Source organism: Carcharodon carcharias, chromosome 6 (assembly GCF_017639515.1).
Source record: "Carcharodon carcharias isolate sCarCar2 chromosome 6, sCarCar2.pri, whole genome shotgun sequence".
NCBI lineage: Eukaryota > Metazoa > Chordata > Chondrichthyes > Lamniformes > Lamnidae > Carcharodon > Carcharodon carcharias.
In genome coordinates, this window is record NC_054472.1 from 111,132,047 (window position 1) to 111,153,005 (window position 20,959).

At 40.8% G+C, this 20,959-nt stretch overlaps 1 protein-coding gene across 23 annotated transcripts in view; it reads right to left on the reverse strand.

The window, feature by feature from the left end:
* dtna (dystrobrevin, alpha) overlaps positions 1 to 20,959 on the reverse strand; it is a 444,909-nt gene that overhangs the window by 86,025 nt on the left and 337,925 nt on the right. For 14 of the 23 annotated variants that reach the window (XM_041189637.1, XM_041189635.1, XM_041189653.1 and 11 more), the window contains 2 exons: positions 8,623 to 8,721; positions 7,008 to 7,100 (listed from right to left, as the gene is read on the reverse strand). The exons of 4 other annotated variants lie outside the window; for them this stretch is intronic. In XM_041189637.1, coding sequence (XP_041045571.1) covers positions 7,008 to 7,100; positions 8,623 to 8,721 — 192 coding nt within the window. The remainder of the gene's footprint in view (positions 1 to 7,007; positions 7,101 to 8,622; positions 8,722 to 20,959) is intronic. 5 more of the 23 variants (XM_041189640.1, XM_041189636.1, XM_041189651.1 and 2 more) reach the window with 1 other exon arrangement.

The window sequence follows — 20,959 nt, forward strand, 5'->3', positions numbered from 1 at the left end:
ACTGGTCTGAACTGTTTTTCTCCTTCTGGGAATTTGGAAGATGGAAGGTTGCTCAGCTTCCTTGAGCAGTTCTGACCCTTAAGCGCCTTATCTGCACACTGTGTAGCCAAGGCACGAAGGCCCAGCTGGCTGTGTGGCACTGACTTCTCAGTTGCAAACCATCTTCTTAAACCAGTCTCCCAGAACTGCACCTGGCTGAGAACACATGATGGGAGCAGGCCACCCTCTCAGCAAGTTAAGCAGGGTCTGGGGTCAGTCAGATAGATCCAGTAAGGGGATGGGGTGGGTCGGAGAGGGCATGAGCAGCACTATAGGGGTGGCCATTGCTGCTGGGGGGCCCCCTCTGTGGGTCATCGAGTGCCCAATTATGAGGGCTCCCCTCCACCCTCCAGCCTTAGAACCATAGGGAGGTTATCAGGGTTCTCACAGCAGAGGGCCCAAATGTCACTGGGAAAATGGCAGCAACAGGCCCTTAATTGGTTCATTTAGCCTCTGGGTGGGAGGGTTTTCCTGTACTTTCCCCACCACTGGCAAAATGCCATAGAGATGGGAAGGCAATGGGCACTCCACCCACCTGGTAAAATGCAACCCTATAATTGCAAACTTTTTTTTCTTCCTCAATCAAGTCATTACAGCACCAGTCAGTGTCTAAAACTTATAACCATTGCATTTTAAAAGTTTACTTGCCTTCATTTGTTCCTTTGTTGGTGTGCTTTGATTTGAGCCTGAATATTCTATGTCCCCCAAATAGCTGCTGTGAAACTCTAAACAGTAGTGAAAGCAGTTGGCTGCAAACTGTCATTTCCTTTGCACGTATTTCATGCTGTTCTGTTTTGTATGCAATAATGAAACCAAACTTTTTGAACTCAATGCACAATTTTTATGGATACAAATGGAGCTCAGCAGATTTTCACTTACTCTAAATTTAGCCCTTTTATACTCATGGTCGAACGGTCATCATCCAGAGGTGGGACAATCTGTAAACTGTCATTAATGCACATTTTCATGTGCATTAACAGAAGCTTCTATGGCTGTATGGTTTAAATATGGACTTACAAACCATAAATGTACAAATATAAAACTGACTCATTTTGCTGTTGGAATTTTAATAGCAAAACATATTGAGTAAAAATATAGTAATGCTTTATATCCAAGATTCCATCACTCTTACACCAAACAGGATAGCCATCAAGAAAATTGCCAGTTCACTTCTGTTGTCAGAATGCCATTGCATTATGATTTCATAAATAGATGGATTAATGATTTACTTTAATGGGTTGTCTTGGTTGTTCATTTAATTTTATATAATTAATATATTTCCAGAAATGAAACTGAACTCAGCAGAACTCTGATGTTTTACAGTAAGAATATGTCAGGAGTTTTCTTATAGTAAAACTACTTATCAACATCATACTTCAATTTGGGAGTTTTCATCACGACTTTAAACTCCAGTATAACTGACAAATCACAAGTTCAGAAATATCAAGATGAAAAGAATGCAACTTACTGTCAGTAAAGAAAGCCCATCACAACTAGCTGGTCTACAAAGAAATGTTTATGATCATAAATTGTAAATTTACTATCTGATATAGTTGGCTCGAGTGGCTATGACAACAAAGTCAAATGGAGCGCGGCAGATTTTACTTTATCTTTACATCTTACTGGTGTACACTACTTTTACTGACATGGCACAACTGGTTAATGAAATAGAGTTGTAAATTTAGTGACATAATGGGCCTTGGTTTTTTTCCATTTTATTGCACACAGCATATGTTTTAAAGAATAATTAAAGTAATAAGATTTTCATTACATATCAAACTGATCTGGAGAGAGTGATGGGATTGAGGAATATAGTGAAAATGTGGTTGAGGGTGGGGGGGGGGCAGATGGTTGGCCCAAGAGAAATGGGGATTTCTTGAATAAGTACATTTTTGGATGTGTTCTCACTCAAGTGTTTTGTAATACGTCAATGTGCTGTAATGTTGAGTAATTTCTCACACAGTGATCTTCTGATCTTGTCTGATTGGTCAGTAGGATGCAGGTACCAAAGAATTTTCCTGTTTCGCAAAGTTTTCATATTGTAATGTGAAGTTGATGTTGCATGAAGTTGCCAGAATGCAGGATCACATTTCCTTGTACAAATATGAAAAACAATAGTTACGTAGGCCATTATTATGTATGAATAAAAATTAGTAATGATAAATGATTTACTCAAGGTACATTTAGTGCTTAAAATACAAACTTATGTTATTTTTCTCTTTGATTCCGCCATTTCATTCATTGTTTCTCTGCCCATTTCGCTTTGTGTTTTTCTTTCTCTCTCTTGGTAAGGTATTTAAGTAATGGCACATAAGTGACATTGTTTAGTCAATTGGAGGATGCGCTATTTTGTCACAACGGTGTTATACTGTGTCTTGTACGATGTCTCATTGTGAGGGCTACTAATTTGCTGTGAGTCAAACAAATTGTGCACTTAATGTATTACATAATATTCAGAGTTTTAAATTTGTGTTTCAGAGAATGTGGCGATATTGTACAAGAAGCGAGGTGCCAAGGCTGGGCATTTTGTAGAGGGTGCAATGTTAGTATTTTTGAAAGAGATTATGGGAGCTAAATTGGATAGGACTGGCAAATGGACACAGTGCATGATTAACCCATGCCCCGTCACTGCGTTGTAGGCAGCACAATAAATTCATGCTGCATGCTGTTTTGCGTAGTCGCTGCAGGCAGCTGGCCTTATTGCACACATCAGCAGGAGTCCCAATATCGCAAGTGACTGCCATTACTTAAAGCGGAGGTGCCTTGTGCCTGTAAGAAGTGTTGGGGGTTGTTTAAAAAGTGAATCTGTCCTGTGAAAGAATGACGACTGAATAACCATGCATGAGAGGGTGCACTAAGTTTTTCAGACATTGGAGAGATTTGTAAGCAAGTAGGACGTCCTCCAGACACATACTCAGGGGCAATGGCACGAAGCAGCCTGGAGGTGAATGCCAGAAGCATTGCTCCTAGAACCTGAATGCACTGCAGGAAGATGTTCAATAATTACATGAGTTATTAATGTGAGTGAGCTTATCATCAAATAACATATCCTCTCAACTGTACCACTAGCTTCATTTACTGTTCAAGTCATTACACCCCCATAATCCACCTACCAACAATCTCTGTCCATCAGGACTCAATCCTATCATTCATACACTTGACCTCACCCTCACATGCTTAGCACTATTGCATGCCTCACAATCACAACTTCCAGCTTGCACGCATTGGCAGCTATTCAACTCTGATAGCATATCCCTAAGTATACTGCAGGACATTCACAGACACCCTTCTCCTCCTTGCAGAAGAAGCTGCTGAATAACAATAGACAACAGGAAAGAACTGGAGGAAGATAAACACGCCAGTATGTTTTAAACCCAATGGAGAAGAAAGTCATGAGATGGGACATCATTAAGGCCGTGGTCTTTTATCAACATACATAATGCTCCAACTCTTACCCCACTTCTTCCTCACCTAGCAATCTCTTCTAGCTTAGAAGTTTCAAATGGTGTAAACAAGCGCTTCTTACTCTCTCCTCTCCCCTCACCATAACCCTACCCTTCTATTTTTTTAATTTCAAACACCAAAGTCCTGGAACCTGCCTAACCAGTGGAAGAGGAGGAAGATAATGAACAGAGAGTATCACCTGATCTTATGCTCACAGCTTTTGATCAGACACTAAGGCTAGGAAATGGATCTACACATAGTAAGACACTGGGCAACCAATGCAGGGGAAAGGATAGTATAGTGCCAGCTTATTGAAGGGCAAGGTAGCACACTAGATCTGCTGTAGGGGTCTCAGATGATGATTTTGATGAGCCAGGCTACAGAGGAAGACATAACCAAATGCTTGGTGCACTTGAAAGCCTGTGCACAATGTCAAGGAACATGGAAAAGTCCAGCACCAGCTTGGACAAGGCTTTGCACACAGGAGTATATCCTTTCCAGCACGTGATGATTAATCCCCTCCATTAGCAATTCTATGGAACGAACAGCATTTGATGACTGATATTACAGCTTGCATTGCAGCATTGGTCATCGCTAAAGTTGTGGTCAGACAATTGCTCCCTTCTCCGCCTCTGTGGATATGGCCTCCTTCTGAGCGCCGTTCTTCTCCTCGTCTAGTAGCTTCTTCTGTTCTGTGTAGCCTCTCTTCAATTCCAAGAGGAAGGCTTACCAGGATACCCATTTCTGCAAGCACCTTGTTTCAGTCAACAAAAACATACCTTAGCATCAGTCAGAGCACTACCTATGGGCCAATGAAACTTTGGTCGAGTATATAAATACTCCACAGGATTGCACCAGTCAGAAGAAATAATACAGCACTAACCTGTAGGTAGTTCTTGATCCTTTTCAGTAGCGCTGATGGATAGTCCTTCGGTCCTTTAATGTCATGCTCAGTTGTGTGAGGTTAAGGCAAGGTGTAGTCTGCAGCGTGGCATTCAAAGGTGGTGGTGGTGGCATCGAACCAGCGTTGTACATTGATTGACATTATAATCTGTCTGGTCTAAATGCTGCTGATGATCATTAGTTATGCATGCACAAATTCCTATATTAAGATGGCGTCTGGCACATTTCCCATTTTAAGTGTGCAAGTGCATTGCGGATGCCATTTTTGCACTGTAGGATGCCTCATAGCATCTAAAATACAGGCTTTATTGCATCCGATTTAACCCACAGTGTCTGTTGGCTCTTGAAGCAGGATTCATTCAGTACCTGAATCCAGCTGAATGAAAAGTGATTTCATGAAATTTTGAACAAATCCTATCATGTGTCTGGAAAGGGAAGACTGGCAGCCATTTGGTACCATTCATAGGAGGTGAGAGACTGTCTGGAGTTCACAAGAAGGGTGATGGATGCCTGGCTTATACTTCATCCCTTACAAATCCTGACAAAGCTGAAAACCAACTAAGCACTTTTCCTTTCCCTTTAGGAAGCCAGTATTGCTCACTGTTTAAACACCAACATTATCAGTTGTTTTTCTGCCATTGAACATGAGACTAATGCAAAAGGAAAAAAATATTTTCTCACCTGGATATTTTCTAAACTTTGTTTTACTAACAGAGGCACTCCTGTCACCATTGTGACCAGAAAAGGGCCTAGCAGGAAGGGAAATTTAACCCTCCCAACAACTGAGGCTTGTGATTTTTTTAAAATTTATTTGTTCATGGGATATGGACATCTACTGCCCATCCCTAATTGCCCTTGAGAAGTTGGTGGTGAGGAGGTTATGGTAGAAAGGACTACTTTTCCTCTAAACCTGATGAAATTAAATTGCAGGACACTCTTCCCTGCTGGGAATATTTTAAGTACATACTTTTTCTATCAACCCCTCTCCCATCTCTTCCCCTTTTCCCCGCCCCTCCTCCATTCATCTTATCCCATTGCCTTCCTCTGCCATTTTCTGCCTTCTCTTTTTCTCTCTCGACTTCCCTTGTACCTTCCCCCAATGCTGGCAGTGTTGTAGTTTGGTTTTATATTTCTCGGTTTCTACAATAGACCAGCGGCTGTGCTCCAACCTTTCTCTAATCTCTTGGCTCCCCAAAGTTCTGTACATTTAGCTATTGAACTATAAATAATACTAAATCAAACTATTATATCAAAACAAGGACTGAATGTTAGACATTTTTTCCCCAATGGTGGCTAAACTGTATCTATGCAGCCTAGCTAGACATCCTGCGTCTCATTACTGGATCCCTGCCTGCATCAGTTACACACCAACCCAGCCCAATAAAGAAAAGGAGAGAAGAAACAGGTAAAAGTAGAAAGATAGGGAAGGCAAGAGATGAGGAAAACAAGGAAAGTTAAGAGCAGAAAGAGACCAGCTGAAAAGCAGTAAAGGACAAGAGAAACAAAGAGATAGAATAGCAAGGGCAAAAAAAGAGAGCAGAAGCACAGTACAAGTGAGGTTGCAAGAAACTGAGGGAAAAACAGAATAGAGAAGATAAGGCAGAGAGCAAAACATGAGATAAAGGAAGCATAGTAACAGGATGAAAAGAGGTAAGAGAAAGGTGCCTTTGACTGTTGTCAGCAGTACATGGAGCTCCATAAGTATTTAACAAGTTTAACTTGTACCATCTTGGACCTAATTAGTTCCAATGTCACTCATTTTACAGCAACAAATCACAACTGAGGAGATTAAAAACATACCAATGCTTGCAAAAATAACCAATCAAAAAATTGAAAAACTGGCAATTAGTAATTGAAATTAAGCAAACAGCGACTCTTACTCAGATTGCAGAATCTTGATAATGTGTGGTTGGTAAATTTGTTTGGCTAAAGGTTAATAGCTTTGCAAAACATATTCAGTGGAAATGGACCTTCTCAAGGCCACCTGAAACAAGTGTTAGGCACCTTGCATATGTTAATGAAGCTTGTAACACTTGTTTTAGGATCTCTTTACCAAACTGGGCTGCCTTGAGTGGAACAGGCATTGAGCTTGCTCATAAGGCCAGGTCTTCAACTGGAGCAATCTATTCTAACACCATTTTTCCACTGTTTCCACATATCTGTTTATAGTCTTCACTTTCAAATACCCTTCCAATTATCTTTTCTAATGTTATGATCTTTTTCTCAATAGTTGGGAGAGAATGAAGTGGAATAACAAATTGAGAAATCCAATGATCAGAAATCAGGAAGGTTACTATGACATTTAGCAGAGATCGATGCTAATATTTTACCAGTTAAACAGACTCTTGACAATAGATTCTCTTGTAGTGGTTCATACACAGAACACGCCACATACTTTAAATTTATATTTTATCTTACAATAAACATCTAAATCTGGAATCCAAAAGCCTTTTCATAACTCGGTGTGGGCATAAGGTCATGTAAATATTCAACAAATGAACCACGTTCACCACGCGATATGTGTCCTGCTCATTTTTACATCAATAGAACTGACAAATTATTAAAGGACATTCCTCCAAACATAACTATTTTTACATTGGTTAAAAGAAACCTCGACTAACCGTGAGGAATTGTTCAGGAGGAGGTTGATATATAGCCCAATCAGAACATGTTCATCACCCAGTCTATCAGCAATTTCAAGGCTGTACTGCAACCTAGAATAATAGAAATGTGAAGAAACACAACGGAGAAAAGAATAAAAAAGGAAACATTGTAAAAGGTAAATGAGAAACTAAAAAGGAAGCAAAAGGAATGATACATCTACACACACACACACACACACACACACTTGTCTCTTCTGTTTCAAGAAATTCAATCTATAATTCAATATACTTTTCCACTCGAATGTTAATCCTAACTCATTGATTGGAACGTGGGATGGGACTAAAGAGATTGAGGCCAGGATTTTACAGGGTGAGGGTGACCCCATCCATCGGCCGGAAAGTTGGGGCCAAACCCAACTTGGCCTGTCGTGGAAGCTCTGACCACATTTTACGTTTGTCAGGCAATTAACTGCCTGGCATCAGGGCTTTCATCCCTTTAAGGGAAGAAGTCCCGCCCTGAAGATCAGATGGCCAATTGGAGAGCCTGCAGCTCTTCAGTTCAGATGCAGCGACATCTGGAGTGGTGGCAACTGCAGGGGCTGAAGCTGGCCAGGATTAGTCATGATAGAAGAGGCCCCAGAATGGAATTAAGTGGAGTTGGGGTCACATCAGGTAGGGCCAATGTGCTAATGGTGACATCATTACCATTTGCACACCATTAGCACATTCCTTAGCTAATATCACCACCGTCAACACCCCTTTGTCCTTTTGTCTATGACAACTTTGGCAATCTCTTCTTTGCCTCCACCTATCACTGGCCCTCTATCCAGCTCTACCTCTCCCACCCCCCTCAACCAGCTTATATTTCACCTCATTTCTATATTTCCTTAAATCTGATGAAAAGTCATACAGACTCGAAACGTTAACTGTGTTCCTCTCCGCAGATGCTGTCAGACCTGCTGAGTTTTTCCAGCTATTTTCGTTTTTGTTTCATTTTACCAGCAGTGGTGGGAAACGGCCCTTACCCTCAATTGGCTTAAGGGTAGGTCCACTGCCTTTCCTTCTGGTGGTAAAATGCCAGCGGTAGCTGGAAAGTGATAGGCACAGTCCCCTGCCATCCTACCTGATTTTATGTGCCCCCACCTGCCCACCTCCCGGCACACTTCCTGGGGCCCCATAAAATCCCAGCCTCAATGCCCTGTTTATGAATAGGGTTGTCTAATCTATGAAACTCAAAGTACATGCGTTACTTCTAATACTACATTTATAATAGCAGAATTGATGTGAAGCAGTATACTTCTGTTGCTTGAAATTCTGAATACTTGGGAGAGAAGTTTTCTGGCATGGCACTAGCGATTCTATGCAGTCGTACATCAATTCTTTGGGACAGGTGAGCACCATGGACCAATGCCTGTACAGCGTTCATCAGTGATATCATTGAGAAAACCTGGGTAGATAATGGCTCATGGTGCTGTCTGGCCCTGTGGAATCAATGTACATCTGTGTACTGCTGCTAGAAGCCCGAGATATCTGTAAGAATTGATGTTTTTGTTAACACGGTATGAAATAAATTAATTATTTTTGTAGTGTTAGTAGCCCATGCCAGTTACTGCACATTCTACTTAATACTTACCCTTTGCCCTTCAGCAAAGCTGGTGCAGCCCTAGCCAGTTGTTTGTTCTGCTCTACTTCATTGATCTCATCAGGAAAGCTATTTAATGAAATAAGAAGGCTAAACAAAAAATAAGCAACAATACTGGGGAAACATGTTAAAGCAAGACTGTGAACAGCATTTGTAGTGTAATCACATGCCAAAAAAAAATAACTTATATATGAATAAAATGGTAGAAAAATAAAAAAAAACCTTATGTAAGAAAAATCAAAATAAGACTGATTAAGATAGTAACTTTGCTTAGATTGAATCTTAAAGAACATGACTGATAATAGATAGGGCCAGTTACATGTGAGACTTTCTGACAAGGAATTCCACGTGCATTCTTAAGAACTGAGGCTAAGGCGCTGCAGAAAGAACTTCTACTGAAAGGAAAAGTACCCGTCTGTCTCCTGGACTTAGAATTTTTAAATTTTCTGATCAAGCATTGGTTTAGGCTGGGCACTTCCTCTGAGTTATTGCTGTCCCACCACTGTAACCTTACTGCTCACTCCATTTACATGCCAAACAGCTTTTCCACTGCACTTGCGGCAAAATAATAGTGGTGAAGCAGGAACAGCTCAGTGGAAATTCTTGAACTATATTTCAAGTTTGAAACCATTCCCAGCTTTGTTCTGTATCATTTTCATCAAACAGCGAAATAGAGTTTGTATTAGTTTGAAATATGAATACCAACTTCATACTGGCAATAAGAATTAAAACATATCCCCTGGTTATTGTTATGCATACTGATTTCTCTGTATGGCATAAGGTATCCATTTCTTCTCCCCAGCTAAGTTTCAATACTGAGTGAACAGCAGGCATTCATTGTTGAATATCTTTATGTTAATGCCTATTAAAAACATCTGAATACAATATCAGTGCAAGCATTCCTCACTACACTTTTAAATTAAATGGCATTTTATAATGATCCAAGTATTGTGGCCAGTGGCAAACAAATGGCGTCACAGTTTTTATTTACTCGTTCACAGGATGTGGGTGTCACTAGATTTAGCATTTAATGCCCATCCCTAATTGCAATCATGAAGGTGGTGGTAAGCTGCTGTTCATTACGCTTACAGTGTCAGAGACTTTTCACAGAATCACGGAATCTGAATGGCACAGAAGGAGGCCACTCGGCACATTATGTCTGCACCAGTTCTCCAAATGAGCATTGTGACCTAGTACCATTGCCCTGCCTTTTTCCCGTACTCCTGTATGTCGTTTCGATTCAAATAATCATCCAATGTCCTCTTGAATGCCTCGACTGAGCCTGCCCCACCACACTTCCAGGCAATGAATTTCAGACCTGAACTATTTGTTGTGTGAAAAAGTTTTTTCTCACCTCATACTTGCTTTTTTTTGCAATTCACTTTAAATCTGTGCCCTCTCGTTCTTGATCCTTTTATGAGCAGGAACAGCTTCTCCCTATCTACTCTGTCCAGCCCCCCTCATGATTTTGAACATCTTTACCAAATCTCCTCTCAGGCTTCTTCTCTCCAAGAAGAACAGTCCCAACCTTTCCGATCTATCCTCAGAGCTGAAGTTTTTCATCCCTGGGACCATTCTTGTAAACTTTTGCGGGCTTTTGCATTGCAAATTTTGGTAATTAGAGATCCATTTCAGCACAGCACTCTCTACAGAGGATCTGGAACCTGTGTGAGTAAGGTAAGCAACAGTGTGTCTTTCAAACCATTCAGACTAAATAATCCTTGCTCAAAAACATTTAGGAAATAATCCAATTAGGTCTAATATTGGGCAGATCTTGACTGGTCTTGCTGAGGCAGGCAGCACACAAACTTGTTGCTGCTTGGTCATCAACATGATTGTACAGTGCAGCCCAGCACAAAATGCACTACTGACTGGTTGCATGCTCTGAAGGGAACCCAGGCCTGTGCATGGCTGGCCTGATGCACAGCTAGCTTGCTCTTAAAAGCAGCCTGCACCTCTTAAACACAAGGTGCACTCAGGCTACAACAGCTGCTGGAACAGTGTTAGGAAAGCTTTGGTGAAGGAGGACTAGCAATGCAGTAGCAAAGCAGAGAGGGCTATCAAAGGAATTGAAAGCAGGTGGCAAGGGAGATGAACTCTTGGAGTCTAGCAGCAAGAACCTGGTTTGCACTGCCACAAAAAGTTCAATGACCTCACAAGGATAGTCAAGATCAGTAAATGCATCTTTAAATGACATCTCGCACTGCTCAACACACCACACCTTTATCATTAATCCGTCAGTAATCAGGACTAAAACACAACATTCAGAAAGTCCACCTCATCCTCATACATTTATCAATGCTGCCAGCCTTACAACTACCTCTCAGCAGTTTTCACATACCTCCAGCTATTTGTCAACGGTAGGCACATTACCCGAACGAAGTGCAATACAATCACTAACATTCTGCCCTCTGTCTTGAAGGACAAGTTTGCATGTAACCACAATAGCACCAGAGAACCAACAGGGAAGGGAACAAGCACACTGACATGTTCTAAGCCCATTGGAACATCATGGAGTCAACTGTGACTGAGGTTGCTGCTCCTGACATTGTTGCGAAGATTCACGATGACAGTATAATCCTCCCTTATATCCCTTCTCAAATCCCACTTCAACCTCGTTCTGCTATCTAGCATAAAATGCAACTGCAGATGGTGTGACCACGGGCTTCTTGCTGTCCACTTCACCTGCCTTTCCTCACAACAACCCACCCTTCAGCATTTTTTGCTTTCAGATACCCAAAACTTATGGACTGGTCAACCAGTGCAGCCTCACCTTAAACAGCAACAGCAACACCAGTTGTCTATTGAAGTGGCACTGTAGCTTGATCTGACAATTTAAAAAAAAATAATTTACGGGATGTGGGCGTCGCTGACTAGGCAGCATCCCTATTGCCCATCCCTAATTGCCCTTAATAAAGTGGTGGTGAGCTGCCTTTTTGAACTGCTGCAGTCCCTGTGCTGTAAGTACACCCACAGCGCTGTTAGGGAGGGAGTTCCAGGATTTTGACCCAGTGTCAGTGAAGGAACAGTGATATATTTCCAAGTAAGGATGTGAATGTCTTGGAGGGGAACTTCCAGCTGGTGGCGTTCCAAAGTTTCTGCTGCCTTTGTCCTTCTAGATGGTAGTGGTCGTGGGTTTGGAAGGTGCTGCCTAAGAAGTCTTGGTGAATTTCTGCAGTGCATCTTGTAGGTGGTACACAATACTGCCACTGTCCGTGGTGGAGGGATTGAATGTTTGTGGAAGGGGTGCCAGTCAAGTGGGCTGCTTTGTCCTGGATGGTGTCAAGCTTCGAGTGTTGTTGGAGCTGCACTCATCCAGGCAAGTGGAGAGTATTCCATCACACTCCTGACTTGTGCCCTGTAGGTGGTGGATAGGCTTTCGGGAGTCAGGGGCTGAGTTACTTGCCGCAGGATTCCTAGCCTCTGACCTCTGTTCTGCTCTTGTAGCAACTGTATTTATATGGCTAATCCACTTCAGTTTCTGGTCAATGGTAACCCCCAGGAGCATCAGCTCAGATATGAAAATTGTGTGCACCTTAGGGGGCTGTAGAGAGGTGTGGGAGTCACTGGGCATAAAAGAGCTGTAGCAAGGCCAGGGGAAAGGAAATTGGCATGTGCCAGTTCTGCTGCAGGGGGCTCAGATAAGGACTTTGATGGGCAACATACAGGAGAACTCTGATGGACATTCATTCCAGCTCCAAATTGGCATAGGGTTTGTACAAGAGCTTGGGAGTCCATCCTTTCCAATATGGAAGTGGTGGCATCACGAAACTACCACATTTTTCATAATATTATTGTGGGGTATTGTAAAGTAGGCTTATGTTTATGTGTGTGTGGATGGTTCTGTTTGTGTAGCTGATTTAAATGAATTAGAGGTGGTTAGATTGAAAGGTTGAAATTATCAAATTAGTTAGGTGTAAAAATGGTATTTGAAATGCTAATGAGTGAGCTAAGGTAAAGTCAGTAGATAGGGTGTGAAATTTGCATTTTAAGTTATGTGGAGAGGTGTTGGTTTTCAAAAAAAATACAAAGTTTTACAACTGACAGAATAAATAGAGCAAGGTTATTGTGTTTATTTTTCTCAAAAGGACAACATGGAAGATTTTATAATATGAGAAAAGTAAATTCCAAAGACATATGGGGCAGAATTTTCCAGTTGGCGTGTGGGGGTGGATCCGACATGCCACGTAAAATGACGCGCCATGTTGTTGGGCATGGGTCTCAACGTCATCGCGCGCTATTGCGATATTTTGCTTGGCGGGCCCGCACCGGCCTAAATGTATATGGCCTATTAAGGCCATTAAGAAATTAAATGAACCACTTGTGAACACTGCCCATCTAGCTGTAAGGTTGGCGGACAGGTGGAAAGCCCAAGCACCCTTCATGTTTTTCAGGAAACCTCACCCATGAGCAGGATAAGGTTTCCTGAAGCTTCTATTAAATAAATAAGTAAATAAAACATGACCCACTCATGTGACTTAAATAAATTTTAAAATCATTTCTTTAATTATTTTAATATCCATTCAATCTCCCTAAAGCAGCTCTATGCCTCAGGGAGATTGCTGCGCTCTTTCGTGCGCATGCATGAAAGAGCACTGGCCCTGACTCTCTTGCCTTCCCCTGCCTGCACTCCAACTGCATGTTATGCCGGGCGGGCTTTAATTGGCCCGCACGCGTAAAATGGTGGCAAGGAGCCGATTGCGGTCAGCGATTGGCTCCGCGCATGGCCCCTGCCCAGCCCAGCCCGCTCGCCATAGGAAAAATCCTGCCCCTGAAAACAATGGGATTTACAGATTAAAGAGGAAGAAATATATTTAAAGAAGGATGGAAGATTGTATCAGGGATGGCCGTGTCAGATCTAAAAGATACAACATGTGAAACAGACTTGAGGATGCAGCCTCTAGCCACTTTACAGTAGTCTGCTGTTCCAGTAACTAAAGTTGTGTTAAAAAGCCTTTGGAATTCCACTTTCGAGTGGGTGCTGTGGTAACCTTACTGAGTTGCCTTTTTACATTTAAAATCTATTTTGAACTGTTAGGTTAAAGGGAGTGTGTAGTTGAGAGTCAGGTTTATTAGGAAATTTGGGAATTGTTATAATATTAAGTAACGGTGTAACTGTAATCTTGTGTATGTGTTTTAGTTCTTTTCTTTTGCAAATAAATGTTTAATTTAATTTTTAAAATCTCTTCAGGTATTAGTGGACTCATTCTAAATTCAATGCACAAACCTTCTCGTAATAAATACAAATTGCAAAACCATTGTGATAACGTGTCCATGTTTCCCTTATAGATTTGGTTAGCCTGGCAAATACCACCTGCCGTATCATAACAGTGATCAACTCCAAGACTCCATGAGTTAGGTGTAAAAAGGGCATTTGAAATGCTAATGAGTGAGCTAGGGTAAAGTCAGTAGATAGGGTGTGAAATTTGCATTTTAAAATATGTGGAGAGGTGTTTGGTTTTTAAAGAAAAATGGCAAAGTTTTACAACTGACAGAATAAATAGGGCAAGGTTATTACGTTTATTTTTCCCAAAAGGAAAAGACCATATTACTTAAAGTTGACAAGGCACCGAGACTGGATGAGATGCATTCAAGGATATTGAAGGAAGTGAGAGTGGAAATTTCAGGGGCACTGGCCATAATCTTTCAGTCTTCTCTAAACTCAGGGGTGGTGCCAGAGGACAGGAGAATTGCTAACATTATGCCCTGGTTCAAAAAAGGTTGTAAGGATAAGCCCAGCGATTACAGACCAGTCAGTTTAACTTCGGTGGTGGGCAAGATTCTAGAAACAATTATTCGGGATAGAATTAGTAGTCACATGGAAGAATATGGGTTGATAAAGAAGAGCCAGCATGGATTTCTAAAGGGGAAATCATGTTTAGCTAACTTGCTGGAGTTTTTTTGAAGAGGTAACAGAAAAGGTTGATGAGGGTAATGCTGTTGATATGGTGTACATGGACTTTGAAAAGGCATTTGACACAGTACCATACAACTGACTTGTGAGAAAAGTTATTTCTCATGGGATAAAAAGGACACTAGCAACATGGATACAAAACTGGCTGAAAAATAGGAAGCAGAGAGTAATGGTCAATAGATATTTTTCTGGGTGGAGGAAGTTCGTAGTGGAGTTCCCCAGAGGTCCGTATTGAGACCCTTGCTTTTCCTGATATATATTAATAGATCTCGATGTGCAGGGGGCAATTTCAAAGTTTGTGGATGATATGAAGCTTGGGAATATCATGAACAATGAGGAGGATGGTGTGGAACTTCATGAGGACATTGACAAATTAGTGGAGTGGGCAGATGAAGTTCAATGCAGAGAATTGTGAGATGATGCATTTTAGTAGGAAGAACATGGACAGACAATATAAAATAATTGGTGAAATTTTGAAGGGGGTGCAGAAGCAGAAAGACTTGGGTGTATATGTGTATAGATCATTGAAAGTAGCAGGACAGGTAAAGATAGCAGTTAATAAACATATAGTTTCCTGGGCTTTATTAAGAGGGTTATAGAATACAAGAGCAAGGAGGTTATGCTGAATTTATATAAGACACTCATTAGACCTCAGCTGTAATATTGTGTACAGTTCTGGGCACCATATTATAGAAAGGATGTGAACACATTGGACAGGGTGCAAAAGAGGTTTACAAGAATGGTTCCAGGGATGAGAAACTTCAGCTATGAAGATAGATTGGAAAGATTGGAACTGTTCTCCTCGGAGAGAAGAAGGCTGAGAGTAGATTTGATAGAGGTGTTCAGTATCACAAGGGAGCTTGACAGAGTAGATAGGGAAAAGCTGTTCCCACTCGTAGAAGGATCAAGAACCAGAGGGCATAGATTTAAAGTGATTTGCAACAGAAGCAAGTGTGAGGTGAGAAAAAGCTTTTTCACACAACAAATGGTTTGGGTCTGGAATGCACTGCTTGGAAGTGTGATGGAGGCAGGCTCAATTGAAGCATTCAAGAAAGCAGTAGATGATTATTTGAATAGAAACAATGTGCAAGGGTACAGGGAAGATGCAGGACAATGGCACTAGGTCATAATGCTCATTTGGAGAGTCAGTGCAGACATAATGGGCCGAATGGCCTTTTCTATGCCAGTATGATTCGGTGATTCTGTGAAGGCAGTACTTATGGACACATCTCAGATGTGCAGCGTCAAGCAGAAGTCACCCAGCATCTGAATCCTGCAGTGGAAATTCTGGCTGAGGCCATACAAGCCCAATTTAGTGTGGCCATCATGTGGATATCAGTGCTCAAAGGGATTTTCTGGTTCTCTCAGCAGTCCAGCAATCTGTGCTCCAGCAGATTACTAGTATTTCTGAGATGCTACCCCGGCAGAGTCGCAGTGGCTCCGTGGTGCACTAATCTGCTGACTTCTCTCATGAGAGCAGCATTTGTGTTCCCACCACTGTCACTCTGTTAATGCTCACGATGGTGCCTCTCAGCCACCCAGCCCAAACTTCTGCCGTCCATCAAGGTCATCCTGCAAGGTATCTGCTGTCATCTCCACTGAAAGATAGCAGACCTTCCCCAATCATGCAGCAGCCACTGGAGTAGCTCTGTGTAGGAGCAGCGTAGGCATGGCAAAGGCACCATCAAGGTTGGCATTAAGAGAATACACAACGGGGATTAATTCAGTTTTCTATGTAATATTCAAAGTGTTGATGATTAAAGTTGTTATGGAATGGTTTTTCAGTGGTAGCTTTTAATTCAGGATTTTGGCCATGAGCGCACTACGATGGTATCTAGCAGGTGTATTGAAAGGTGGGGAATGGTGGAGGAACGATGATGTGGGGATGAGATCTCAGATGAACCAAAGTCTGAGTATCCACTCACTGACAGCCCATCCAGAGTGAAGGAATCCCAGATGTCTCCTCCTTGTAAGGGTGCCCTCTGACAGCCTGGTGGCAAGGAATACACACTCATGTAAGTGACGCTGTGGCAGATAGCAGACCAAGTACTGGAGGATTCACCCACACAGTCCAGGCATCTGAACAGTTGTTTCAAGATGTCAGTGGTTTGCTGTAACCATGTTCTTGATGACAGCATTGTTCTCATTATAAGTGTGCTGTCTGCATGTGGTGAGCCAGGTATAGTCCAGGTCTTTCCAGTCACAGAGTTTCTCCCGATCTACCCAACCAGTAACCTTCTAAATTCTATGGTAAATAATCCTAGTTTATTTAATCTCTCCTCCTAGTTTAACACTTGGATTCCAGGTATCATTCTATAATTCTGTGCTGCACTTTGTCCAAGGCTAAAATATCCTTCCAGGGTGTGCTGCTCAGAACTGCAAGCAGTAGCTGAGGTGTGGTCTAACCAGGGCTTTGTGTAGCTGAAGCATGACTTCTAGCCTATTCCTCCACATAAAAAGCCAGCATTCTGTTAGTCTTTTAGATTATTTCAGATACCTATTCACCTCCAAGTGATGCTGCAGCCCAAGAGAAATGGAAACTACTGCCCTGATTAATGAAAGCAGGCTTTCTCCTGGCAGGCTTCTAACTCCTCTGACATCCTTGTCAACGTCCAGCATCACTATCTTGTGAACAGCAAGTACCCCCATTCAATGTGCACCAGCAAAAGTAAGTTAAAAGCACCTCACCTGGAAGTTAGATAGTTCGCCCTTTAAATAATTGCAGTTGAGGGAAGGAGGGATGGTGGGGGGTGGGCGGTCCCTCATGCAGCTGTTTGCATGTACAGCTGGGAGTAATTAAGAGAGGACATGATTAAGAGAGTCTGTGAGGTCCAAAATGGCAGATCCTATGCCAAATCAATGTTAAATGATGTTTGACATTACAATCTGCTCACAATGCATGCTTTTGACATGCGCATGCCATGCCTGCACTGGCACTTTTACAACTTGCGTGTGGTTGGACATGTTCCAGCCAACACTTTTGGAGTTTTGGGCTTCCACTACCATTGGCGCTATGGAGCCAGATTTCTCTACCGCAGAGTCTAAAGCAGCAAGTGCAAATTAGAATATTTAATCCATCAACGTAAAATTATGTGCAGAAAATGGAGTAAAAAGTGAAAGAGGAGATTAAGAGAGAGATAAGAGACAGAAGGAAAATGTAAAAAAAAACTAATTTTTAAAGTACCAATAAAAATCTGAAGAAATGAGATTCCATGCTTCTAAAAGTAAATTTTTAATGCCAGAGGGATTGTTTGGCAGTAATTAAGACTTATCACAACATTAAAAATTAATTTACACCTTAACTTTTGTTGATGAGTCTAGTGGGTATCTAGTGTGCAAGCACTGCAACTTACACGTATTTGACTGCAGTCTCAAAGTAAGGTGCCAATGTAGCAAAGTTTGTGGAGGAGCAAGGAAAATCGGGCAGCAATTTCCTGATTTCCATGTTTAACTGCACATGTGTGGATGCCAGAAATTGCTGTTTGATTTACTCCATTATAACAGTGAACCCTGATAGGCCTCACAGTTATTCCTACCATGAAATTTGGGTCAATACCTAAATGAGAAAAGCCAAGCATATCAAAAATAGGCACCAAATTCCTCACCCCATAAGAAGGGTTGGATGTTTTATTAATAAAAAATGTGTAATAAACTAATTTTAAAAAAATCTAACAATCCCCTGTTCAATCCAAACTATTGCCCCATTTGTCTGTCTTTCATTGCTGTATGTGCATGGATAGAATCTTACAGTATTTTGTTGGCGGGGGAGGGCTGTAAAGTTCTTTGGGTGGCCTCCCACCTCCCTCCCGCCTGCTCCTGACCTGTCCACAATTTTACGCCTAAGTGAGGGGCGGAAGTCAGCCAATTAACACTTCTTGGAGCGACTCTTTGAGTGACGGGGTAGCAAACACCGTCATCCAAAAAATCCTGCTCCATGTGTTTTTTCGACTTTAACCGTTACTGTTAAACAATTAACGGTCTTCATCAACAAAAATAATCATAGTAACTGAGGTTGCGGTGTTTGCTGACTGACCATCACAAGCTGTAAGCCACTACTATATCTAGAAGGTTTAACTTTGTTTAATTTTACTGTTTTTGGTGCACTGATGAATGTGATCCTATCTGTGCTAGGTTGACGCCCTTCAACACATTTACAATATGTGTCTGCAGACACAGTAAAATAGCAGAGAGGAAATTGGCACAAATATGTTAAACATTGCCAAAAAGCACACATGTAATAACTTTATCCCCTGGAGGCTTCTTATTCATTTTGTAAATAGCTACAATAGTATAAATTATTAAGTTCACATCAGCATAGCATAATTATCTCCTTTTTATTTAAACAAAAAAGTTTTAGAATAACAGTTCAAAAAGGAGATTGGGACGAAGAACTGAAATCTGCAAATGCTCAATACTCTGGACACTTCAGATTTTCTCCTGAAGGATATAACTTGCTTATCTGCACAACCTTAGTTGGATATACAAAGTGAAATTTTATCAGAGGTGCAACAGAGCCCCACCACTAGGAAAGGCAGTAGTCAGTGTCGCATCTTTCACTCCTCCTGTGGACACTGAGATTCAGCAAAGGACCATGATATTTTGTAATTTTCCTAAATGATCAATTAAAAGAGATACACTTCCTGTGGGCCAATTGGATGGCACAACGGGCAGAATTCGATGAGTAGCTTGAAAATATGTCCAGACTCCCAAGGTCTCAGCCTTGATAAAGTAGAGTGGGTGAAACCATCTCTTGCCCACCCATCGAACTGAAATTTAGGTTAGAATGGAAATAGAGCGGAAGCCTGTTCAGTTTGGATTCTGTCCCAGATCTTAGTTCCTCTCATATGGTTGAGTCTAAATTCATCCTCCACACCTAGGAATTTTAGTTTCTTAATCTCTTAAAGGTGTCATTTATATTCTATTTATTTTCCTGGTATGAATTATCATTAATTGCCACTGTATGTGTATCAGCTGTAAATAATCAACATTCATTTTTACATACCAGGCAAGTAATTGCCATTTTTAAAAAATCAAACCTACACATTTATGTATATTCAAAAATTCCAGACACAGCTTGAGATCAGAAGGTAAGCAATGGGTTCCATTACTTTAGATATTTCTAATAAGCCCCAGGAAAAAATCTTCACCACTTGTTCAGACAAATAAGATAATCCTTGGTAGGGATTCAATCTTGCTGCAGCCACATAATCAATCTTTATAATCTATTTACAAATACAGACAGACTAATTCACAAAGCACGGGACCAGATAAATATATAGAACTTTTTGTCATTTCCCTTGCTTTCAACATTCCCTTTACCTGGCAACATTAACAATAGAGTATTCACAGATCCTACAGTAAGAGTATCATCTTCTTATTCGTTTATAAACGTGTTAACCAAATAACTAATAAGCAAGCAGCAGAGTCTATGGGTTTAAATATTAATACACCTACTATCAATTAATACTGAAAGTTTCCTTTTTGAAGTAACAAAATCATGCAAAAGCTTTTAAACTGATGTTTAATCTCTTAAGCATTAAAACTGTAACCCATCAGTCAACAGACTTGTCACTAAGCTAAGCAACAAAGCTAAGGTGAACATTTGGCTTTATTACTTTCATCCTGCACAATAGGGGCAGCGGACATTCTTTGGGACAGTAAAACAAGTACTGGAATGAATTAGTAACATTTATTCTTTAACAGTGCTACAAATCCATGTATGAGTTTTTGACAAGGTTTTCCTTTCCCACATTTTTTATATAATATAAACCTTTGTTAACTCATGTCAACAAAAAGGATACTCATATTAATTGTTAAACTTGTCACTGACCCAGTACTAATGCATTCTAAATTACTAAATACATTCTATGAAGCATTTGGCTCAGTATCAGATTCTATTCAATAAGATCAAAGTTTAGTCTCCATTACTGACCGTGAGTTGTTCGTAAGCTCATTTACATACTGCTGAATGATAATATGTTCATCATTCATCCCATCTAGCAACCTGAATAAGTTAAACCAAGGATAAAGGATAACTGATTTAGAAAACAGAAAACATTTTATTTCACAGACTGGAGTATGTGGTATGTCAGAATTTTTTTCAAAAAAATACATTCATTAAAGCAGTACTTAACATTTCCATGATTGTTTTAAAACTTTGCAAGCCCTAAGTGTCCAGAGTGAAATCGTCTATTTGCTTATGTAATGTTAAGATATCAGAAAAGCTCAATGAAATACAAGATTGGTATGAAACATGTGCATAAATTATATTGTCAGACATATGGCTTGATATTTTCACTTATTAATACTTAAGCGATGAGGCTTAAATTAAATACCCAACATATTTTAGTAATAGAATTTACACAGTTTAAGTTAGCATATTGTTTTTATGCTTCAGACACTAATATATGCCCA